At 38.8% G+C, this 26,277-nt stretch overlaps 1 protein-coding gene across 1 annotated transcript in view; it reads right to left on the bottom strand.

Annotated features, from left to right (window-relative positions):
* ITPRID1 (ITPR interacting domain containing 1) overlaps positions 1-14,324 on the bottom strand; it is a 55,065-nt gene extending 40,741 nt beyond the window's left edge. Inside the window, exons 1-4 of the mRNA XM_015855069.3 lie at positions 14,206-14,324; positions 5,338-5,389; positions 4,444-4,530; positions 3,665-3,867 (exon numbers count right to left, since the gene is read on the bottom strand). Of these exons, the coding sequence (XP_015710555.2) occupies positions 3,665-3,867; positions 4,444-4,499 (259 nt within the window). The 5' untranslated portion in view covers positions 4,500-4,530; positions 5,338-5,389; positions 14,206-14,324. The remainder of the gene's footprint in view (positions 1-3,664; positions 3,868-4,443; positions 4,531-5,337; positions 5,390-14,205) is intronic.
* Positions 14,325-26,277: the final 11,953 nt, after the last annotated feature.

The raw sequence follows: 26,277 nt of genomic DNA, 5'->3' as shown, positions 1-26,277 counted from the left end.
AGTTATATTAAAGTGAGTGGGTTTTACTTTATTTTAATTGTCAGATTTAAACATGTAAACATTTTTGAACTAAAATGCCTACAGAACTGAAGTTTTCAAAGACCTTTTGGATCAATAAAACTCAGAAATATATTTTTTTCCTTTAACTTAACTTCTGATTCTCAAGTGACTTTATTTCACCAGCTAGGAAATAAAATGTTTCTTGCAATGATGACAGCAAAAATTTCACCATGGGCGAACGATGGGGATAAGTTCTTTTTTAGGATCTGAGATACTTTACTGATGACTGACATTGATGAAAATGCTCTTGTGAACTGGAGCCTTTAAAAATTCCATGACGGTGCTTAAGGATCAGCACCAAGCAAGGAGACAATTAATAAACAATTCTGTAACAACATGCATGTATTTTAAAAAGCCAAATCAGCAATGGAGCAGCTCTAGAAAGCTATCTGCATCACAGCAAGGGGAAGAGACAAACAGAAAGAAGAGGATTGCACTGAGAAATGGAGGAAATAGGGAAGTAAAGAAAGATCACTCTGGTATGGGAGTCACTGGTTTTCCTTACCTCACTCTCCTTTTTATCCCTCCAGGAATATTGTCAATCATACAGTTCCCACAATCCTTTTCCTCATCTTTCACTTTCTTGGACTAACATGTCATACTGAATCAATTAATTTTCTCTGCTGTTTCAGGAGTAAGTAAACTGACAATATTTCTCAGTCATTCATTAATTCAGATTAAACACTTTTCATTTTTAGTGTACAGAGACAAATGAGAGCAATTCAGTGACAATAAACCAAACTGGATAACAATATCTGCATTCATCCAGCGTATCTTACATGTGTTTGGGAACAGTGGCTTAATATAGGCTTGAAGTCTCTAAAGGTAGTTTGCAGTCGGCATCATTTCGGCATTTTTATCTCAATATGAAATGGTCCTGTGACAGTAAAACATCTGGGGTACCCCAAAAGGTTTGTGGAAAAGGTAAACACCGTGGAACATCTCTAGACCTGAACTATCTACTTAATTTACAGAGAAGGATCTTATTCTTTATCATCTTCAGGAAGCTTTCTTCCAAAAGAAGAGATGGATCATTAAGTGCTTGCAAGTTTAGGTGCAGTCTTACTGCTGTGGGCAGACAGATTAGATTCCACCCTATAGAAGTAATCCATTTTCCAAATCTGTTAAACATGAGTTTTCCACTTTTCCTTCTTGCTGTACTTCACTATAAGATTATTAGGCAACGTAAGGATAGCAAGATTAGAAAGTAGAGTTTGCAAGCAAATGTCTTGAAAGCCTGTTTGATTATATTCCTCACAGTTTCGCACAATAAAACAGATTCATCCATTTTAGCAGTCAGTAAGACTTCTCTTGGAATATCAGCTATAGGAAGGTGCATGTGCTAGACTGCCTATGTGGTCCCATAGAATGACTGACTTCTTCTGATAGGTGTTTGAAATTGTGGCTCAGTTATGACCCATGGGAGGTGCCTGACTCTCCATTCACTATGACAATAGACTCTGTTGTGATTAAGATCCTTGAGACGGTGCTTCAACTAAATGCTTATAACTTGGTGCAGAGGTTATGAGGTTAATCACCACATATAAGGAAACATGAAGAGTCAGTGAAGAGAGAAGTATGTATCTCTGAAGGATGGATATCACCTCTCTTGCTTAAATATGCCCAGGAACATACTTAGGAAGCCTACGCAGATGGTGTGAAAATCCCCTCCCAACCTGTCAAAAGCAAGAAAATATATTTTGATGGACATAACACCCATTAAAATAGAAATTGAGACCTTAGCTAACTTTACAGTAACTCTCCCATACAGAGCAGCCATCCAGCTGTCCTGAGTACTCTCATCAAGAACTATTGCAAAGTCTGGTCCTTAGTTTGCACTTTGGCTTATCACTGCTTGCCTTAGCTGTGCAAACTCCTTCCCTATAAGCTCTTTCCTCTCATTCACTGTGAGCTCTCTACCTTCTTGGCACAATAGAAGGAAGACATGCCATCCAGAAAAACCCAGACATGCTCAAAAGGTGGGCACACAAAAATCTAATGAGGTTTAACAAGGTGCAAGTTGTTGCCTGGGTCAAGGCAAACCCAGTGTACAAGTATAGACTGAGAGAACAACTCATGGAGAGTTGCCCTACAGAGAAACACTTGTGAGTCAGCAGTGTGCTCTTGCTGCCCAGAAGGCCAACTATATTCTGGGCTGCATCAAAAGAGGGGTGGCCAGCAGGAAGAGGGAGGTGATTGTGCCCTTCTGCTCTGCCCTTGTGAGGCTCCATCAGTAGTAGTGTGTCCAAGCTTGTGGCCTTCAGCACAAAAAATGTGCAAAGCTGTTGGAGAAGGGTCCAGAGGAGGGCCACAAAGATAATTAGAGGGCTGGTGCACTTCTCCTTCAAAGAAAGCATGAAGAAATTGGGCTTGTTTAGCTTGGAGAAGAGGTTTCCTTGGGGAAACCTCATTGTGGTCTTTCAGTACTTGGAAGGGAGCATACAAGCAGGACAGAGAGTGACCTTTAAAACAGTTTGATAGTGATAGGACAAGAGGGAATGGCATTAAACTAAAAGAGCTGATATTCAGATGTTAGAATTTTTTTACTCACAGGGTGGTGAGATCCTAGAACATGCTGATCAGAGATGCTGTGGATACCCCATCCCTAGAGGCTGGATGGGACCCTGGGCAATCTCAGATGGTGGGTGGCAACTCTGCCCATTATAATGGAGTTGGAACTAATATGATCTTTAAGGTCCCTTCCGATCTAAGCCACTCAATGATTCTTCTTTGAAGTCTCTATCCTCCATCTAGGCATACAGATTCTCTCTCTTTCCTCTCTTCTTCCCTCTCAGGAGTTACAGAGAAAGCGTGAGAGCTGAGAAACCTGTTTGATGTGTCAGTTTGCTGTAAATATTGAAATGTGTGCACAGGCCTTGCTATAAAAAGAGAGAGAAAGAGGGAAAAACACATTTTCCATGATGCTCTGACATTTCTTTTTCAATTCTTATTCCATCCATACCACTTCTTCAGTGTAATTCTAAACAGGAATGCATGGACTATATGAGAGATCCTGCTTCACTGAGCATCTTAAATAAACAGAAGATTTCAAGAGCCATCTGGCTATCCTGTGCAGCAAACATGAGGGGAAATGATGTCAAAATTGGACTTTTCAGATGGGCGATATACCAGAGAATTAACAATGCTATTTTAATGCAGATATAACTTCAGGGTGAGGACCTTGTATTCATTTCTTAACTGCTAAATACACAAAATGGAACTAAGACCATCTAAAGCAAATAAAAATCAAGGCTGTCTGCTTTAAATGGTGCAATATTATTGTGCTTAAAATAAGATTCTCATCCATTTATTAGGGCATATTTGAACAACCAAACTGTTAGGTTCTAGCTAGAGATTTGTGAGTCTGATGCATGAGCCCTAGCAGCTCTAGTGACAGGAGGCTGGGATCTTGTCAGCTGCTCTGCACATTTTCCTGTGAAAGGGGTTCTGCTCCCACAGAAGGGAAAAGGGAATGAGAATTCTTGATATTAACTAAATACGTGTCCCTTTTTCATATACTTCTCTTATAAGCCTCTTCTTCTCTACCTGCTCAGTCCCCATGCTATTTATTTTACTTCTTGGCTAAAATTCCTTCTCCACTTACCATATAGATTTGGCAGCTCAATGTCCATCCGTTGCTTTTGAGCTTCCAAAAAGACTCGGATGTCAATACCTTTTGCCACAGAAGAACCACAGAGGAACCTAGCAGGGATTTTAGTGCAGACATCGGGCTCTTCTGTACCAAACCCCAAATCAAGGAGAATCTCCACTGGATCCTTTTCACAGAGTGACAGCCATTCAGTGATGCTGTGGGGAAAACATCAGGATAATTTACACCATTATCTTGGTACCACATTTCTCTCGCAATACTTTTTACATGGACTTGGTTTTGTTAAGCAATTTTCTATTCTCTCCTCTTGCAGAGACTTAAATGAAAGTAGTTATTGTTAGACACAGTGCTAAGAGATAAGCCCTGGTTTCTTGACCCAGAGATACCTATTGGCACGGTATCTAGAGAGCTTAGCAAGAGAAACATTAATAAAAGGTTTACATTTATGGCAGGCTTGCTTTTTTTCAAGACATAATACAGGCAAGATGCTGCAGCTGCCATAAGATCTTGAAGTCTTTTATCATGCAAGAAATTCAAAGAACAAAGAACTCTGAGGCGGGTTTTTGTGCTTATTTGTTTTTCCATTACAAATGCATTTGAGAGCTGACACCTGTTATTAAAGAGGGCATTTTGACCATGTTAAAGGAAATAAGATGTTTTCTATCAAATAGAACTTGGAACTGCATGTCTCAAAAAATTGCAACCGTATTTGCTGATCCCTAAATGGGTGAACTCCATGTATTCCCAGCTGGAAACACATGGAAGTGACTAACCTCTGTGGTCCACCAGTGTGAGAGTGAGGAGACCTGAGGCTGTTGCATCTTGACATAACCGGGCTCTCAGAAAACTCTTGCAGGGATCTGGTTGGAAAAAAACAAGAAGTAAATGTGTTTACTCGTGTGCTCCTCCGGGATATCATTATGATTTTTTTCCTAGAGTAAACATTTGCATTTTGTCTTAGTTTATAATGATACATAATAGCTATGCCTTGGAGTCGTCATGAGAGCGTGGCAATACGCTTGTTCTCAAGAACAGTATGTTACAGTAGGTGTGAGAATGTAGGTGTGAGGTACCAGTAAATGCTAATTATAAAGGTGGCAGAATGGCTCACTTTTGACAGATGGCGAATCTTTCGGAAACCTTTCAGGAGCACAGTTTCTTTAGCCACCTACTTTAAAAAGATGTAATTGCTCTTAACAAAGTTTTTGAGAGACAAAGCACAATGAGCTGCAGCAGCAGGAGTGGCATCTGAGAACAATTCTTCACTTAGCTTGTTTGTAGCCAGTAGTCTGCAGAGAAATATCTGTTTTTCAGATCTTGCTTGCTGCAAAGGCATAACATCCTTTCTTAATAGGAACAATAACACACTTTTGCGAGACCCAAGCTTAATTTTATCTACATGTATCTACTAGGATAAGTAACAAATGCTAATGGTTGAAAAGCAGATCAATTTTTTTCACATTGCATGTTGTCCCTCAGCTCAAATTTTAAACAGGCCACAAGTAAGGTTTTTGAACTAATGCTGTTGCTATCAATTTGAGAGGGGAAAAACAACAACAACAACAACAGCAACAAAACAATAAAACAACCTTAACTAAAATTCCTCCTTTTATCAAAATAAAAAGGGGAAAAAACATCCTTAGATCTCTTCAGTGTCTGACACCTACCTTCTGTAGCTTTGCACAGTCAATTGTACTACTTCAGGTACTGACAAAGAAACTGCAAACAAGAAAACAAAAAAATATTTAATTATCGTATCATTTCTGTATGTCAAAGCAGAAATGTGTGAAACTAGGTTAAAGACAAGAAGACTGGTTGTACTGTACCTATGTTGCCCCAACAGAAAAGTCTCCTATTTATTTCAGCGGACACCACAACAGATACAAAGAGCACAATAACAACATTCTGTAGAGCAAAGAATTTTGTCTCAGCTACAAAACACTCTTTTTCAGCACCATCACCACCAATTAGCTATACATTTTCTCCAGCCATGAAGAAGAGCCTGCATGCCATGCTCATAAACATCTGCACCAGCAGAGGTGACCCAGTGTCACTGCTGTCACTGCTGAAATGCACCACCCACCATCTCACTGTGCACCCATCCACTGTTTGGTCTCCATAAATGTTCAGCAAGTATAAATGACTACCAATGGGTGACAATTTTCTGCATGAAGGAATTCAATGACACACCTTTGCTTCACATGCTCTTCCATGTCAGGCTCCATTCTACCAGATGCCCCTCTGCTGCCATCATGGCAACAACATGTAACAGAATAGTGTTGGGAAGGTTCAATCTCTACTGCTATACTACTGTCAACTTCTGACTTCATGAGCTATTATTGGTACATCAAGCCCGTGTTCTTTAGAAATAGACACTCTCAAGTCTTTCCACTGAGGATACAAACAAAGCAAATATGATGAAAATACCTTTCCATTCATGATTTTTGAGGGGGAAAAAAAAAACAAACAACAAACAACGTTGTAAAAATATTTACACTAAGTTTTCATTGCAGCAAATGCTGATTCAATTATTTTGTGCATAACAGTTTTTCAGGTGTAATTCACTTAAACTGGTGACTATTGTAGAGTTTATTTCACTGGATTCTGCATCATGTTCCTAAATATATTTGGAAGAAGCAAGACCACTGCAGGATGCTTACAAGAGTTTCTGGCAGAGAAAATATTTTTCAAAGAACTTCTAACATTGCCTGCTGCACTCCACATGTGCTATACTTACAAGCCATAAAGTGCACATTTCATCATTCCACTAACTGACACTGGGAATAAGCAAGTAGGATGCACACACACAGTGTTTGTAGTTATCCCTTTCTCTCTCAGTGCTGAAATAATAATCTTTTCGATCCTTATCAAGCTAGAGTAGCATTTGCCTAGGAGCAGCAGTAGATATCCTCCAGCATTGTACAAGATAAATATTTTTGTCTAGTTTTTTAAAGTTGTGTTTTCTATTTAACAAAATTATGTCAATAAAGAAGAGAAAACATCATTTCACATTCTCTACTGGATTATTTTTCCGCTCGTAAATTCTAACATAAATTCCTTCTGGCTTACTCAGCGCGAGGATGGGAACATAAGAGTTACCAACATCCTGTAATTTGCTGTGGCAACATAAACCAGACTATCTAGCAGTAACTTTAGCTTAATTTGAGTAAGAATCAGCTACTTGTTGTGTACCATTTCTTTTTTAAGTGCCAGAAGAAGTAGTAGATTCATTTTAAAATGCTTAAGAATGTCAAAAATACCATCTAGAAGTGTGGGTTCATACATTTTTCCCTAGTGGCATGTAGGCACATTTCTCTGTAACAGAACATTATATCCCACAACTACAGACTCACTGCAGTTTTGACTTCCTTAATATCTTGCGTAGTTTGAGAGTGAATGAACACAAGTGCTGCCAAACTAAAAATCTAGCAGTGTGAAACACTGGCCAGGGTGTTAAGTAAATAATGTGATTATGAGAAATATGGTGTATGAAGGAGGCATAAGAAATAACAGGTCACCAAAAAAAAAAACCAAACCAACAAAGGTTGAGAGTCATGATCATATGGAAAGAATTTGTTAGGTTACCACATGCCAGGCAGAGAGAGTAGCTGTTTGTGGTTATACTCTCACATGAGGCAGTCACTGGATGGGGCACCTTAAATTATTTGTAGGCTAAATAAGCTAAACAACACTACACTGCAGTAGGTCAAGAATATACAAATAGAGAGTTGGACAGGCTGACACCTCTCAAGCGACAGCAATTCATGTTCACCTCATGGTTTGGACCAACTTTGCACATTCATGCATTGTCTCACTCATTAATAGGGTCTCCTCTGCTTCCTCTGATGAGGAGAGTCTCATGAGAAGTTCTTCATTAGTGATCTTGACATTTTTAAATATTAGAGATTGTTTTTTTCCATATAGAAGAGGTCATGGAAATAGTAAAGGGGAGGAAATGGTATTTACATTTCCTGATCCGTGTAAGTATTTTGTTCCTGTCACAAGAAACACTGAATCTCATTACTAAAGTGGAAGATACTTTGGGGGAAATAATGCCCTTTAGAAATCTGTCAGAAAACCTTATGAAAACAAACAAACAAACAAAACACTTTGTAAACCAACTGTGATGCAAATTGGCACTCTGTTTTCTGCACATCTAAGTATATCTTTGCTTATGAATAATATATTCTGCTAAACTAAGTGTAGCCTCTGACACTTGAGGGAAGATAAAACATTGTAACAGGAGAAAAGATTAAACCATATCAAACTGCATTTCTTTCTTGTGAGCCTGGTGAACAAAAAGCGCAAATATGGAAGCACTGAAAATATTTGGGGCTCCAAAATGCACTACAAATGTGGAAATTTTTAGGAATACATCTTGAATATATCAGATGACTTGTTCTTCTGTCCTCTTTCCTAAAAAAGATGCTCTGATTTCACTACATTCAGCAGACCTCGAAAGTAGGTAAGAACAAGTGAGAAGTTCTGAGTTCAGGTCAGGCATGCTTGAATGCACCATGTCATAACTTCCAGAAATCTGTGCAAATCTGTCCTAGAAACATCCACTCCTCCAACAGAAGGAAATCAAATTATGCCAGAGAAGAAGGCAAGACTGAGACTCTTCTGCTGAAAACCTAATTTGAGAACCTTCTCATTACAAGTGCAAACAGGAATAAAGGGACTGCTTATCCATGAAAATCAGTTTTTCCAAGCAGAAACCTCTGGTGTTTGATATCTTGTAGTAAAGCCACACGTGACAGAAATTACAAATAATGTTATATGTATAATCTGCCTGCTCTTGGTCTTGTAGCTTATTTCCACTTGTAGGTAGACTCTAAGATAAAAATGATTTTAAAAGAACCCCCCCAAAAAAGTACCAACTAAAAAAGTTCAGCTGCTCTCCTGAGAACTGATGAGAGCTGGGAGGCAGCGTGATAGGTAAGCATTGCACGGGGCACTTGGAGCACACATAACTGGATGAGGAAGGCTGGTGGGAAAAACAAAGCCATAGGCCCATTTTCTGCTGCTTCTGAACACCACTAACTTTCTCCCTAACATACATATGTTGGCCTCTGCTGAGATTCAAGTCTTGCATTTTTGCTTAAGGCAAGCCCGATGAAATTCTAGCATTCTCCATGAGTCAAGTCTGTCACTTCTGAACATAAATTTTATTAAGAATCTAATTAAATCAACTTATCCAGGGGCAGGAGTGAGAGGAATGGATGCAGAAGACTTTTCAGTGCATCAAATAAAATACAGCTGTATTATACCTCCCAGCTGATCCCTGTCTGCACAGTGACTTGGTAATCATTAATTACAATATTTATCCTGCAATGCAAACCTCACCATACCTCCAAACAATGTTTTTATTTTATTTTAGCTTCTCACCACCACCAAACAAATGGACTTGAACTGCATTTGCAGTGAATGCATGGCGTCACACTGAAGAGTTCATGGAAAATACTGGTCTTCCAGGAATAAAAAGTTGACAGAGCAAAATTTTTGTGAACCAAATACATGCATGTTTGAGTACATTCAAGGTTAAACTGTAGCTCTCTAGTAGCTCATTGCCTCAGTTAAGTGTAAGCACAGTTTCTGCTACAAACTGTGCTCACGTTGGTAGGCTACATCTCACTTGAGTATATAGCATCATGAAATTCATATCTTGTACCAGGTGATTTATCAGAAAACTATCCAGACACATGATGGAAAATGTTATCCATGAAACTGAAAAAAGCACTGTTCTCATGAGACGGTGGATCATAAGCAAGGCATGTCAGTTAATGCTGAATATTTGTGAGAGAATGTTTTGATGCAGCTCAACAACATAAAAATCTCTTTCTTTGGTTGAAACCAGACAAAGCAAAACATTTTGTTCTGAATTTTCAGGGAGTCGCAACTTTTCTAAAGGAAGTGTCAATACTGCAGGCATTATATTTCCCATTGGAGAACTCAGGCAGCAAATAATTAAGGAGTAACACAAGCAAAACTTACAAAGAACAAGAACTCAACAAAAGATGAATATTTTCTTCTGTAGAATCTTCTAAGTATAAAAATGAAAGCAGTGCACTCAGGTGAAGTATTACCAGATCAGTTTATAGTAATTAATCACCTCACTGAGTTGCGTAACTTTTTGGTACCTCTGGAATATATGAAAAATACTGGGAGAAGGGTTTAGTGATTTCATTTGTTTTGTTTTGTTTTTTTTTTAAATCAAATTCAGAAAGCAAAGACAAATCTGGAATCATTCATTTGACTTTACTATCTGCCATTCATCCATAATTTGGAAACATTTACCAGTACCACTGAGAATGGAAAACTAGTGATTCTGATTCTGCATGAATTCATCTAAGGCGGTTCCTGTAATAACTTGAAAGGGGTACAGAGCTGGCTTTTGTGCTGAGGGAGGATCACTGCCTCCCTTTTACCAAACTGGGGACTGCAGCACAAGCAATTCACCTTATTTGCCCAAGGCCACGCAGGAAGCCTGGAGCAGAGCAAGCAAAGGGTCCCAAGCGTCCTGCTGCTCAGTTCAGTTTTTTAACCCAAAGGTAAGTAAAGATGGCTCAGAAGTATTTAGTATCTGAAAATATTACAAACAGGCTTCTTGTTCCCCTTATAGTCAGTGCAAAAAGTGCGACACTTCTACAGCAATTCTCCCATTGCAGCTGCTATTTGGAGGCGCTTTTCTTCATGGATCAAAGCAGCAGCCTTGCCCTTGTCTAAAAACAGGTCTCTGAGTTAGCTAGTGAGACATAGTGAGTATCTCACAGTGAGATACTTTAACAAGGAGCACACTAACCCAAATACAAGTAAGAGAAGTAGAACAAAGACAAAATGTTGGGGGATATAAATCAAATTTTTCAACATGTGCCAATTTTTCTCCTTCTAGTGAAGAAAAACGAGGCAAAGCACAATCACTAGTATCATAATAAAAATCAATTTAAGTACCTGATACTTTCAAGTCTTTGAAATGACTTAGATTTTGAGTTGTAATTAGCAATTTGCCATTGCATAACAGAGTTGGTACAATCACTGATTTATTTTTTTATTGTTAATTTTCAGGAGACCTGGAGGCTAATGAAGACTACAAAAAGTCTTAATAAAACACTAAACGAACAAATTAGCGGAGGATGGAATATATAGCAACAGCTTTGTTCAGAAGTCCTTTGGCCCTGTGGGAGAGAAAGTCTAGAGTCCAGCCCACTCACTATGTCCCATATTCCTTTCAGTTGGTACATTGCAGCTAAATGAGAGAGGAAAAACTGAGCTTCAGAAAGTGGAACAGGGAGGACAGAAAGCAGGAAATCTTGTACTCTGACAGCTGATGACAGCTGGTCCTGTTCTGTGTCTTTGGTCAAAGATAACAAATCATTCCCCCCAGAGGGAGACAGCTGCTGTTATCTAGAGCAAAGGTAAATAAGTAAAAATATTCAAATTGAGCAAAGGAAGATATTTTTTTTATTTCTCTTTCTGGATCAGAACCGCACAGGCCTCCCTACCACCCAGCTATGTTAAGAGAATGCCTTACACTGCCTCAGAAAAGGGTGCAGAGAAATCATCATATACACTCTACACTCCTTACCACCTGAACCGCATTGCTAAATCAGTACCTACAGCAGGAAAAAAATGAAATTCCCTCGATATCTTTTGGGCACCTGAGGACCTCAGGCTCCTCCATGGGAAATGGAGCTTCCCGCCTGCCAGAGACTGCCAGGAAAATGCCACGACATCAGAAAGATTGTGCAGAAAGGAAAGTACTGCTTTTGTAGACTAAAGGGGAAAGGAGGTGGCAGAAGGACCATTTTTTTTACGGTAGGATTTGTAGAGAGGTATGGCTCTGCAACAAGGATTCCTCACAGAAGAGAAGATGCAGTGACACACCTTCCCAGGGCTAGAAATCAAAGTTTAGAGCTAGTTTAATTGAAATTAGTTCATTTCCCTGCTGAGTAATCCATTGGCCTGATTCTCCATTGCCTGATGACTTGCACAGCCATATACAGCAGGACACAACAAGGGTGAGATGCTACAATGGGATTCAACTGTAAATGACACAACATGAGGGGCAATAAAGAGTTTGGCCCCAGATGTGGGAAGTACAGAGGTAACTTCCATTACATTTAATTAGTGTTATCACCATTAATTTCCTGTGCATAGACAGAAGAAGACATCCTTTTGATTTCAAATTAATTAACACATAATGATTAATCTGATAGGGTACATCTTTTCAGACAAGAGTGTCCTCTTGATCACAGTTTGGGTGCCAGTACCACTCATCATCTGTGTGTTTTAATTTCTAACTGCTCTCCAGAAGCAAATTTAGCTCTGCAAATCTGTCGATGGAATGAATGACTGGCTGGTTTCCATGTCCTGTGTGTTTTGTTCATTTGATAACGCAGTGAGAACATCTTGGAAATCTTTTTTTTTCCCCCATATTTCCCCTTTTCCCCTCCCCTCCAAGGAGATTTTAAGGTAGAAATTGAGGAATATGCATCAGCAAGCAATTTATATCAGCTCTTAACTACAGACTGTAAGAAATAAAAAGCTTCTAAAAATTGAAAAACACATAAACAGTTTATGGCAGGTTCCCAGGCAGATTTGTCTCACTTTGGTTGCCAGAATTTAAAAGAACCATTCTCCTTGCCACCAGCTTTGGTGAAGTGTGTTTGTTTCACTGAAACAGGATCTTGAACTTCATCAGCTTCACACCATATTCCTCACACTGTATGATATGTACTGGATAGTGCTATTAATATTTCTTCTTCCTTTTCACTTGCTGAGTGATTACTCATGCTTTCTTAATATTTATCCACTTTCTTTAGATAGTTATGAATGCAAACAGCTCCATATCCAGGTGCATCAAATCTCGAGTAGAGAGGCAGTGGTTAACTTTAATATTGACAAATATGCAAATAAACATGTAGTTATAAGGACACGAATTAAGAGGAAGCAGAAAATCTCAAATACTTCAGTTAGGAATATCTTTAAGTCCAAGACATGTCCAAGACATTCAATTTCTGTTCAAAAAAATTGAGCTATTTGGCTATTTGGGTTTGACAGCTTAACAGTAAGTAAGCTTTTGCCACATGAAATGAACAGAAAAATAAAGAAGGTTTTTTTCAGAACCCAAATCTAGGATGCAAAGTGTCTGTATTACTGATTAAATGAATTAATGTTTACAGTGTTTTTTTCAAGGCAAGACAAGACAAGGCAGGGCAAGACAAGACAAGGCAAGGCAAACAACAGAGATCATTTTTATTACTGTCGCAATCTTTACATGATATAGATGTGTTTGGCAATCTGGCTCAGCTATACTTTTTGTGGCAGCTCTACCAGGGAGAAAATAAAGCTTATGTTACCTATCTATCCAACAAGAAGAGAGATGTGGTTGGTGCAGTGCTTTCAGGCAGGAACAAGATAATTTCTGATCTCCAGTATTGCTACTTTCAGTTGCCATTTCTGGGGACAAATCACTGCTTGAAGACTGAAGGCTCTTGTGCTTTCTCTGTTTTACTCAGAAATAAATGATGACGACAAAAGTATTTTCAGTGTCAAGCTTGAGCCCTGACCCTGGGCAGCTAAACGAAGCTGAGGTCTTCTTTTCTCTGCCCATTAATCTGTAAGCTGTTAAGTGCAGCAAAATCCTAGCTGGTGTAGGAAGACAGTCATTTGTTTTATCTCTTCAACATGCCTGTCATTTGCATTAAAAGCAAGGAAGGACAAGGAAGGTATTCAAAGTACCCCTGGAACACCCATGTGAAAACTCACAAGTAAAATATCCTTAAATGAAGTGACTCCAGAGAATTAACCCTTTTTAAAAGTGCACCAGGTAGGGAAAGCTGTAATAATACTTCAAGCCTCCTCACATGTTGGTAAATACAAATTTGGGTACATTTCTGTCTCTGTGAAGTCTTTTGTAAAGTTCCTGCTCAGAGGCCACAACTTAAACTTGCTCTGCTTCTTTTGAAGTAGAAGTCTTGGTGCTGGTTTGAGACAATCTGTGTTGCTCACTGTGAATACCTGCACTGGATGTTGATTTTATCATTATGTTGCATTTTAATCATGATGTAAGCTCACTCTCGATTGAGATTAAAAACAACAGATAATGCTAAATAACAACAGCCAGAACTATTTCAGCTTAAAACAACACAGGACTGAAGAGAGAACAAGTTGTATTTTAAGCCTCCCAGCTACATAAGGGAAAGTGCATAAAATCAGTGCACAGGTTGTCATATGCAAGGCAGCAAAACAACAATAACAGTGAAAGCAGTAACAATAGCAACAATTTTGCAGTACACTCAGCTTGAATCTGGTCCCTTTGCTAAAAATGTTTTCTGGCTGGTCAAAAGAGACAGTCTGTGAAGCTTTGAAAATATCAAAGCCCTTTACCTCAAGCTCTTTTAACTGGAATTTAATCCAGCAAATAAAATATACATGTATTTCTCCCACATATCTGACAGATCAGAAGAGGAGGAAAAAGAGACTTTAAATTTTTTAAGGGGTATAACAACAACAAAAAACTGATAAGCTCCAACCTGTATGGCTTGATCCAGCTGCTAGTATTAGGCTAGTGCTTCTGCTTCTCTGCCACGAACCCAAAGTCTGAAAAACCGAGGACACAAATTGGTGCTCTTGGCTTGGCTTTCCACCCCCGTTATGTACTTATTTATTTATTTTAAGATACTAGGAAGGGCAAAGGAAGGCTGATTGCCAAGAAAGTGGTGTTTAAGTTGACAGTTCGGATAGATGACTGTTTGCTTAGCCTCCAGGCAAAGGGAAAGTAGAAATCAGGACTAGTCTAGTTTTCAGCAGTAGGAATTCTAGAAAATGACAGGATGGGAAAGAAAGGGTAGAAGAGCAAGGGCAGTGATAACTGAAATAAAGGGGGAAAAAAAGCCAGAAGTTGTTTTGATTGCTTCCATTTCCAAGAAATATATTGCTGTCCCTTTAACTCTCTATGCCTCATTGGCACATGTGCCAGGGGAAGGATTGCACTTTACTAAGGAAGTAATGCAAACTTGTCTTCATTTGGTTACCATGGATATGGTACTATGTGAGACAAAGCCTTCCATTTGCATTGCAAACAACCAGGCACGATGAAGGACACCAAATTTGATATTCTGACCACAGAATGTCTCTGGTTCTTCCACGTGAGTGATCACAAGGAAAACAACCACAGCTTCGGGCCTGTGCTTGATGCCATGAAAACAAGGGTAGGGGATGCTGCTTTTCAGATCAGGATGAAGCAGAATCACACGCACCTACAGAATGGATGGTGTTTCTTGTGCTACCTAGCATGAAATAGCTAACAGATAGGTGTGGCAATCAGTTAGCTTTCCAGCTTTTTTTTCCCATGGGAAATGAGATGAATCAGTAAGTGAATTTCGCAAAAACTGAAATGAAATAGAAACTGTCTAGGTCATCCAATTGCAGGGCTTTTATACAACAGTTTTGATCTAACTGAGAGTCCTCTTTATTCTGCAGAAGTACTACATGAAGTACCTTAATTTTATACAAAATCCGGTTACATGAGCAAGATGAACAGTCCCCTAAACAGACCTAGTGGGAACCAGTGCAGCACAGTTAATAGCAAAAAGGGAAATTGTCTCATTTCCCTAAAACAAATTGCAGATGATTGTTTGTCTATTAGATTGCTAGATTGTCAGTAATTCTTTTTTATTGCTTTAAGCTCTGGCAGATATATAGTCACACATCATTTTTATTTCAACTGACGTTGAATACAAACAGTATGACCCTGTTTTATGGATAGAAATGGCCAAATTGCCACTGGTCTATGTAAAAGAAAACACAACTGGATCCCAAATAATGAGCCCGCATCCATGAATTGAAGATTTTCTCTCCAAAGGATCTTAAGCATGGATTAACTGGAACAGTAGATCAGACACTTGGCAAAAATATAGTTTCCTTCCTTAGCACTGGAAAGGACATCCAAGCATATCTCTGGTGGGACATGGGCAGCTATATCATCCTAGGATAATCTTGACTCTCCAGCACTGGAGAGTGGCCCACAGCCACCAGCACTATGTAAGCAGCTTTCCTGTGACATGGAAAGTATGGCCAGATCTCTGTCTGCCCTTATGCCATCATTCTGCATGGGTGCTGGGGGCTAATTAGGACCACCTATCCTTCAGTCCTTCACCAGAAGGTCCACAAAACAACAGGTTCACACCAATACAATTACCTCCTGCTTTGACTGGGTGTTCTTGCTGCCACACCTCTTCATGCTGCTGAAACTCAAGCACCACAGTACCTCAGCAATGTGCATCCCTGAGAATGCTTTCAGGGGCACACAGAAGCACTGCTGGACAATCTTAACCTACCCCACATGTATTTCAGGCATTCCTAGAAGCCCCAGTTCTACCTTAACCACAAAGGCACTGTCTGCCCTCTGGGGAATGTGTTGATAGGGAGGACCGGAAAGCATGGAAACGTTAAATGCAGAAATAATTTCTCATTCCTATGGTGCCTGTGTGAGTGCCATTAGATTTGATATGCACCTGCTTCAGTTTTTTCTTAGCTTTTCAGACCACACAACAAAGAATTAAAGTCTGGATCCTCCTCCCACTGCTCCAGTCCATGAAGTAGGGCAAGAAGGGAGAGGGAGGAGGGTGGGATTTGAAATAGCAGCAAGTACCTGGAGTGGCAGCTCTTTCTGCTCACCAATGCTGCCCACTCCTCAGCCTCCCCATGACCTGGTGCAGAGCTGGGAGAACACAATACCCAGACCCACGGGCTTAGTTTCGGTACTCTTCCAGTGGCACCCTGAAGCAGCAAGAGGGAAAGTGTGGAAAACCATGGGACAACTTGTCACATCAAAATAAAGCAAGCGCAAACCCTGACCATATGTAGGTCTCAATGAAAATTTCATATTTCAGCTACTTTTAGTCCCAACTTCTTGCCCTCCAGGCTCCTTTCCTTCCTCTGCAACAAAAAGGATTATGAAATAGTTTTCTTGGCCTAAATTCACTGGCTAGCAAAAAATGTTGCAAGGCAGGCTGGATGGCAAACCTCTTGAATGACATAAGTGCTCAGAGTGAGTAATCTCTTAAAGCACTGTTTTCTTTAATGTCTGAAAATACGTTTGGGCACAGCTCTCAGATCAATAGATAATTCTCAGTGTGTACAGTCCTCCTTGTTTGTTTTATTAATATATATATATGTTGTTGCTTTAATTTCACTAATCTTGCATAACCACCACATGGTGGTGGGATGGGAAGTGTGGTGCTCCCTTCCTTCTCACATCAGCATGACTGCAAATTCTATGTAGAAATGGGGAATATATGAATTGTAGATATCCTTCTATTTCCACTGGTTTCAAGGGAGTAGCAGACAAATATCCCAGGAGAGTTAAATGACCTGCTATTATTATTTTCAGCATTGTTAGAGACAGAAATAACTTGACTCTTAAGGACAAATCTAAATTTATAGAAGTGGAATTTAGAACAGTTTTTTGGTTTTTGTTTTTTTTCTTCTTGATAATACTAGGATCCTTTAGGCCATAAAGGATATAATACTAGCTAACTTCATTGGCTGTTGCAGTGTCATTCTTACTGGGAGCTTTTCAAAGAATAACATCAGTACAAACTAATGTTATATTCACTAGTATTTAAAACCATACAGATCAAGCAAGATCTGGTTCTCACCAGCCTTTGTATCCTTCCTCCACTCTTACGTGTGAGCTCAGATTTACTAATTTGATTTACACTGTTCAAAATGCCTGTACTGATGATATGATGAGCAGATGTTTCACTAGTGTCTTAGCATTCTACCATGAAGAAGCAGGCACTGATTCTGCTTGACGGCAGCTACTCATACCCAATTCTGCCATACTTGATAATGAGACAACTTTGGATAGCATTGGGTTAGTCCACAAGCTGCCTCACTCACCTCAGTGGGAAGCCAAAACTCTTTGTACACACCAGCAGAGGAGAAAAGAAATCAGATAAGGCCAATCTCCATACTTGGATGCAAGCAGGACATCTCAGGCTAGAAACACCACAAGTTCACAGTAATTACTCTGATAAACGTTTAAGCATATTCTCCTCTTTCTCTTCAGGACAAGTTTCAACTGGTTTTACTTTTGTATACAAGTAGACGTGTTTTGCTGAAAATTACTCCTAATTTATCTGAGAGCCACCTCAGGTCTACATCTGAGCCTGCAAAAAACCAAAAGGAAACAAAAAAGAAGCACCCCTGCACACTGATAACTTGATTTGGGTTTTGTCCTTAGCAGACTCTGCTAGCCATCATGAACATGGATATTCTCTATCTGTGACCCGACACAGGATACACTGAGGGCCAGTGTTTGCTTTTCTGCATTGATAAAAGCATGCTTTTGCATACTATGGTAGGTATACAGGTAGGCATGGAACTGTTAAGTATGTGTAATCTGTTGTAGGCCAGATTTGTTGTCCCTTATGCAAACAGCCATGGCATTTAAACAATTGCTAATCCTACCTCAATGTCTGAGAAAACAAACTGTACAGTCAATAAGTCAATAACTTAATCTGACTTTATACAGACCAGTAAAACTACATGGCTCAATACCTTGGATACCAATATTATTAAATGTTGTATATTTAATTACTTAGTAACACAAGCTTCAAACTTCAGCCACTGGAAATGGGAGCATCCCACAAAGATGGGGTAGTCCACTACAGGTCAAAATCATGCTTCCATCTCTATTAGATGCATCTGCATACAGTTGAATAACAAAAAATGAATTTTGTCTTCCAAAAATGCTTCCATTGGCATCACCCTTCTGCCAGCAGTGCTTAACTGGTGGAAGCTTTCAATTACAAACACTGCTTTAAAAAAGGATAAAGGGAAGTAAACAGGGCTTACCTGTACCAGAGTGGATAATGCACGCTCTAACACCCACTAAGAAGCCAGGTTAGCAGCCACTCCCATACCAGGTCAACCATTCTGACAATCCATTGCAGTATTCCTTGTTTCTAAAAGAGAGAGAACAAACATTTGTGTAACCTGAGCTGATATTTTCATAATCCCCACCCACTCGGTCAAAAAAGAAACCTGTTTTTCAAATACACTTTATGCCGCATAAGTGTTTTCAAGAATAGACATGCTCAGGAAAATTTGCATTGCTGCTTTTTTTTTTTTTTTTTTTCTTTTTCCCCTTAAAGCTAAGCAGGACACTGACATGGCACAGATTTTAGGGCCACTGAGATGTGCTGTGTGTGCTGCTGCCCAGCCGATGCCACAGGCAAACATGGCTGCACGCAGGGTTGTATGCAAACATAAAACCCATGGAAAATCTTTCAGGGTAGGGTTGATGCACTCTGGGAGGAGGCCCCTGCAACATCTAAAATGGAGCTGCCATATTGCAGCCTACCCTATCTCCTGTGAAGGCCCCTTGAAGCCAGCCTGCCCTGGGGAATTGTGAGGGGATGGTGGCAGCCATAGGATTCATCAGAGCAATAAAAATTCCCGGTGCCATCACGACTCTTGGAAATGACAGAGTGCTCTCAAACATCAATCCCAAGAACAAACAAGACTTTTAAAATAAACAGGCCATGCTAGCAAAAACAAACTCAGCACTTGAAAACTAATGAAAATAACAACTCGGCCAAAGCTTACAAAGCTGCTCTCATCAGACTTGAATAAAAGTAAACAAACAGCACGACAAACTACAAATCCAACCTTGAAAAGCCACTTTCAGCAGCACAGTGTGACCAAACATGCAACTGCTACAGGCTATGCCATTTCAGCTGGGGCAGATTTGAAAGTGCAAAGCCACTTTGCATACTGCCAGAACATCAGAGATCTGAATATTGAACATACCACCATATGGGCAAATCTTATTTCCTCAGCCAATGACTTCCACTAAATACTTGGAACACATAATCTGACTTTGTCTCTACACTGCACTCCCTGTAAAATAAGGATTCTAGTAACCTGGCATGTAGATCCCAAGGTATTAAGGTACACATACCACTTTGCTCATTAATATTGTATATTCTCTAGAGCTATCTTCAATCAGTTCTCAACAGGGCTGAAACGTCTCTGTAAACACATGATGCATACTCAAGAAGCAGCACTTGTGAGTCAAAAGGTGCCATGAAATAGCCCTTCAATCAGAAATCTTGACCAGAAAAGTCTTTGTAATTTCTTCTTCCACATACAGTGACAGCTCAAAGTTCATACTGATTGGGATTCATGAAGTACACAGATCAAGAAAGTACAGTCAAGTAGGTTAATCAAACCAATACTGAGACTAGAAGAAAACAAGACCAAAGGAAAACCTAGTAATCCAACCTGTAGGTCTGCAAGAGCTCCTGGAGAGGAGTTAGTAACCACGCAGGAATCCAAAAAAATAGCACCTTGGAGGCTACAGCATAATTCAGTGCAAAAATGGAAGAAAACTTACCCTCACAAAATAATTATACTTTTTTTTTTTTTTTTTAAATATCTTTATTTTCTGAGTATTCTGTGGACCATTGTACAAAAGAGAAAACAAATTAAAAAGGCTAATAGCAATAAGCCAGTTTTAGTTTTTTCCTCCAGAGCTTTTTAATTAAGTCATACACTGTACCCTAATGTTTTTGCCACAGAGAACATGAAGCATTTTATCATTACCATGAGAATAATTTAGTGAATGTACTAAAAAATCCTTCTGTGATGGTTTTTCAAAGGACTCAGAAACTGGTATTCAAAGTCATTCTCCAGTACATACCCCACTGAGTCAAATGGCATTTTCAGTTTTCTCTGTAAACACTAAACTTTCCCTACATACAAAATCCTTTAATTATTTTTCCTAAATTTCTTATTTTTCCAAAATTCTGATTAAACCTTTTCCCTTGCCCACTCCAAATGCTCCAACTGAAGTTTTACAAACTCTTTCAAACCAATTAAATATTTCTATTTTAATAATACCAAGGCAAATAATTTTAATTACTGTCATTTATATTTGAAAATATGCATTTTAATAAACTCAATTTTTTAGAAAAAGTCCTTTTGAAGTGGAAAAGACAAGAACATCATGATAAATATGCCCAAACTGAACATTTTGCATTAGTCCATAAGAAAGGCTATCTTCAGGAGTTTCCTGTCAATTTGATCAAGATGAACTATTTCTATAAAATGTTCTTGTTTTGACAGACCAACATTTTTAATGAGGAAAACAAAGCACAAAAAATGTTCTAACCAGCTCTATGTCTGATTCCTTTGCCTTCTTACCACTTTATCTCAGACTACTTTGAGGATAGTCACGTCCTGTCAAAAGACACGTCTTTCTGCCAGCAAAAAATGGTAAAAATTTCTGATAGTGAGATGAGAATTTTTAGTTTTCAGACAAATGTTATGCTTCCCATGGGAAAGCACATCATATTTGCATCCTTTTCTCCATATATTCCTTCACTTCTTACAAAGAAAGCCTTGGCTGCAACTCAAAGGGAGGCGTACTGGGTTGTGGACCGTAGTCCAGGACAAATGACACATATCCATTGCATTAGCTTCATATGATCCAGAAGAGAGGAGAATTCCAAAGGCCTTTTCTTAAGTGGCTATTCATTCATTGTGAAAGGGATTCAAACTCTCCAACTGCAAAGGACATGGGATTGCACCAACAAATCTAAGTTTATGTGTTTGGTAGAATGAACGGATTTGTGCATACACACTCATGGCCAAACTTTCCTTTTCATGTCAGTACTACTCCACTGATTTCAGAGTTTAGGATCTGAAGCAGCAAGGTATGTATTGAGAATAATGAATGGCATTCCCAGTTTTGCTGATAAAGACAGACTTGCACTTGAAATTAAGCACAAACTGAAGTACTGTCTTGAGGCTGGGCTCACTTTTCAGCCACAGATTTTCTGTCAACTTTTATACATTATACAACTATCATGTATAATTTTTCTTCTTCATCTCTTTTAAAGACATCAAATAACTCAGATCCTTCAATAGAGATCTAAAACCAGAGTCTTTCCATACTAATAAAATCTAAGAGTTTGGTTGATGACCTTAGACACTGAAGTGAAACTATTTCTCTCAGAGCTATTCCTAGAACAGAAAGAAAAAAAGGAAAAAAAAAAAAAAAAAAAGAAAAAGGAAAAAAAAAACCAAAACATTTTTCAAAAGACCAGTCATCAATAAGGAAAGCTATGTATTTGTCTGTGTTTTTCTGAGCTTGCACAGCAAAAGCACTCAAAGTGTGTTTTTCCACTATTCTCTGTAAAGTTAGCCAGGAATACAACAAAGAACAAATCTGGATGAGGAAAGAACTAATATCTGTTCTCCTGCAGCCTACAAAACAAAAGGCTCATTCTGGGCTCTTGTCCTTAATTTTTTGTACCATTTCTCTGACATAAGATACTTCACGTCAGAGTACTGAGTACTGTTTGGGAAGTCTTTTGGGAAAGAACATATGAACAACTGGGGCCTTGCCCTGCAACAACGCTCCCTGGAGACAGATGATAAGAACATTTCTGAAGAACTTTTTTCCCCAGTGAAAAGCATGTTGAAACTGAGATTCGTCTGAGAATGAAACTTTCAAATTCTGGGATTTACTTTTTTATTTTAAAGTGAGGGTTTTTTCTGTTTTGTTTTTCAAAGTTGTCTTTAAACAAGTACATTAAAAAAGACATTTCATTGTTTTCAGAACCCATTTTCCCACTCTGGTACTGCACGCCAGCTTAGATACATTGCTCAGCAACCAGAAAAGAATGGAGTTTTAAAAAATAAAACAATAAAATTCATACATAAAACGAACTGAGACAACACTGATATACAGAATTGTAAATTGGTTACTGGAAAATCTTATTGTGATCTTGACAACATTTTCAATACTAGCATAATTCAGGAAATCTATTTGGTCAACATTTTCCTTTTTCTCCACACTAGGGTATGAAATACCACTTTCTATGCGAAACTGATTGTTTTTCATTCAATTAGTCCCTTTTACTGTCCCAAGTGGAAGTGAAAATGATGTTTTACAAACATGACTCAGGTGACAAACTTTTTGGTTCCTAGGACTAGAAGACAGGCTCTTAGTAAGTGCAGTGTGATTACCAAACCAAATCCATCTTCTTTAAAGAAAAGAGCAAAATGATTCTACTATCATTTATTTGAATTTATTTTATCTTTATGATAAATCCATTCATAATCCTAAAGGAGACAATGCTACGTGGTTGGTGCCACAGTCAAAATACTCTATATAGGAGTACATACTTTTGGTTCTCTCTGTCTTTTCTTTAGTAACTCAGCGTTTATGATATCTGCTCTAATATTTACTGGGCTTATATCTTTTTAATTATGAAGACAACTGACAATCTGATAACTTACAGCATTTCTGAAATATTCCAGTTCCCCTTAGAAGACCACTGCAATAAAATAGACTGACAAAGCAGGGTAAGAGCATTTGAACACACGTTTATGAAAAGGCCTGAATGATACTTGATTAATTGAGCATATGTGCAATTATCTACCAGCAGAGGTCATTTTCACCTTAGAATGTGTCAAAAGAGCTCTCAATATCTATACCTCTATCCAAGAGAACATCTTAAAAAGAAATAGTCCCAGGTGTTCTTCATCAAAGCAAGTCATCTGACATGGAGTGTAAGGAATATTAGAAAGATTAAGAAACTGATCTTAATTTGATAAAACAAATTCAGTCTGTGCTGTGAAATATCCACAAACACCCAGATTTCACATTTTTTGTGCATATGGGATTGGTCAGTTTATGTAACCCTGATGGCCTGAATACTTTTCCTGAGAAAATATATTTATCTGGGAAAAAAAAAATTGCCAATGCAACAAGAAAACTTCTTGCAAGTCTAAGCAAAAATGCAGTAGATAAATGGGAGCTATCTGTTTTCTCCCATTTTTTCCTCATGCCTACCAACATCATCTCTGGCTCCTTTTCCAGAAGGCCATATCCCACCCTTGCATTCACTGGCCCACTGGCCTGACTGGAACTGAGGAGTATCTCTGACAAACCAGGTGTATACACCAGAGAGGGAACAAGTGTGCCACGCAGACTAATTTCAGGCCGTGGGCTAATAAATACTGACATCTGAATTTTTGGAAGGGGAGCACAATTTACATCCTTAGCTTTAGAGAAGCTTAGAGTTTATATTTAGAAATTTGGATTTATATTAAAAAATGTTAAAAACTAATAGAACACAGTTATGATATGAAACCAAGAAGGCATTAGACCGTTGTACTGCAATAAATTAAAAATTGGAAGAAAGTAAAATATGCAATTGTCCAAAATGAAGGGTGAGACCAATTCAGTTAGCAAGTAGAAGAGTGTGAAGATGAAATTGCTCTGTCTACCTGGTGTTTTTAGATGTCAACTTTTTATAGAACAGTCCCGGGGCAGAAAGTCAGTTCCAAGATGGATTGTGGATAGGCTGGTGACTTGCACAGTAACAGACTCAGCAAAACAAGATTGAGTGTGATCCAAGGCACCTTAAAGACAATGGGAAAAGCTTGAATTAGACCCAGTGACAAAGATTTCAAGGAAAAGGGTTTGTTTACAAATGGTAGTAAGACTGCTGCTGAGATGTTTGGGGTATTTGGAAATGGGGAGGAAAGGATGTGAAATATCCCTTCTTGCTCAGCAATCAGTACACGGGAATTAATGCTTGGCAAAGCAATGATATCCCTTTTTCTCCTTGTTTTACACCAAGGACCGAAAGGGGAGTTGAAGGAGATTAATTACTTTGCTTGCTAATCAATGCAAAGACATATTTTTCTGCTCCTCCATCTCATAATTTTTATTTCATCTAGTTTGGCTTTTTTTAGGGTTGCCAGATGTCCCAGTTTCAGTGGGACAATCCTGGTTTTTGAAGGTACACCCCATCTGCTCTTGAAAATATTTCTGTTCACTGCTCTCTTGTTGATTGTGTGCTTTTAGAGCAGCCAGCCAGCAAAGGACTGCAGGAGAGAGGCTGATAAATTATTATCAAACTATAAAAATCTGCCCATATTTTCCCAATGCTGAAAATTAATTCTGTAGGGTGAGATTTTTGTAAGATGTAAATGTTCACCACGGCACACAAGAAATTATGACTACAAATCCCTCCACTGCTTGGAGATCACCTCTTAATGTCTATACATTTCAAAATGGAAGCAGTGCTTCCATCTTTCCTGGGGTGCTTGAATTCACATCACAAAGGAAGCCCTGCCCTTTTGACTGTACAGTCAAGAAAACTGGCCCTTAAATCAAGAGCAGGAAGACACTTCAAGAAAAAATTTCCACCAAGAGCTGAATGCTGTGGCAGTACAGGTGACTGGCTAGGATGCTATACAGCATCCCTGACGCAATGGAGGACCCAGGGTAGGAAGCTACAGCTCCTTTAGCCCAAAGTGTCTAAAGGAAAAGGAGGCTCACTCTTATGCTTTCAGCACCAGATCCATTTCAAAGCTGCCAGCTCCCATGAATACACAACAAATATGAATATATAAAATGTATATCATGATGTTCTTCCTAAAGCTCCAACTACCAGAGTCATATGGATCTCTGAGAATCAAAGCTGTTTGTTAAGAATAGAAATTGTTTGTAGTCCTCATGACAAAAAGAAAAAGCTCACAAAAGCCAACCATCTAAGGACAATTGGAAAACATGCCAAGTCACAGTTATTCTCTATTCTTTTTCATGGCACTCTTCTGAGATTTGACTAATGTTTTCTGAACACCTGGGGAAAACAGATCCAGGAAAAAAAATTAAAAAAAATGATGATACTACAAATGGGATGTCACCTTCCTCCACATCTCATACCACGTTTGTAAGCAAACGCCATTGTAACATTCCTATGTATTCCCTCTAACTTAACAACATTCATAGAGCTACCTTGCTTTGTTCCAGTTTGTCTTTGTTAAAAAAACTGCCTTTGTCACAAAGGTTCCATATGACTTCACAACCTCAGTTTGTGCTGAAAGCAAAAGTGTAAAACTTTCAAGCTTTTCAGTGCAGATAACTTCCTAGGCTCATCTCTGTTATAAAATGCATTTCCAACGGTTTGGTTAGCTTCCTCTGTGACCTGCTTCAGTTCAGCGCTTCACTGCATGCTTAGATGTGGAATTTAAATACCAAAATGAATGCCTTTTTGTATCAGGACCATTGTCATTCCTTATTTCAACCTGGACACACAGAGATCAAACAGAGTGTGAGCACTGATTTGTTCCAGAAACTAAAGAGGTTAAACTCAGCAGACCTCTAAACTACAGGCAACTGTTCAATAAGGCAGCACGTCACCAGAGCACTGAATGTTCTGTGAGCAGGTTAAAAAGCAATCAAGAAAGATCCAAAGACAATTCTGCCTCTAGGATAAATTAATTCAGAGAAGGGAAAACAATGCTGTTAAATAAGAAATGACTCAAGCTTTCATTAGAACTTGAAACAACTCTGATTACAGACCTTTTGGGAAGTGTAAAAGATTGCGTGTGATTGTTTTCTTTCTATTTCCTACCCTTGCTTGCTCTAATTGTGATCAAGACAGGAAGGGCCACTGCTGAAATACAAAAGAAAACACTATTTAAAGAGTGTTCTGACTGTGACAGGCTAAAGCATCAAAAACATAGCGAAATACCTTTATCCAAGATGTAAAGCTACTGTACATAATACT

Source organism: Coturnix japonica, chromosome 2 (assembly GCF_054131305.1).
Source record: "Coturnix japonica strain WE chromosome 2, WE-NBRP24, whole genome shotgun sequence".
NCBI classification, from domain to species: domain Eukaryota; kingdom Metazoa; phylum Chordata; class Aves; order Galliformes; family Phasianidae; genus Coturnix; species Coturnix japonica.
Note: the sequence above shows the minus strand (reverse complement) of the source record. Positions and strands in the feature narration are given on the sequence as shown.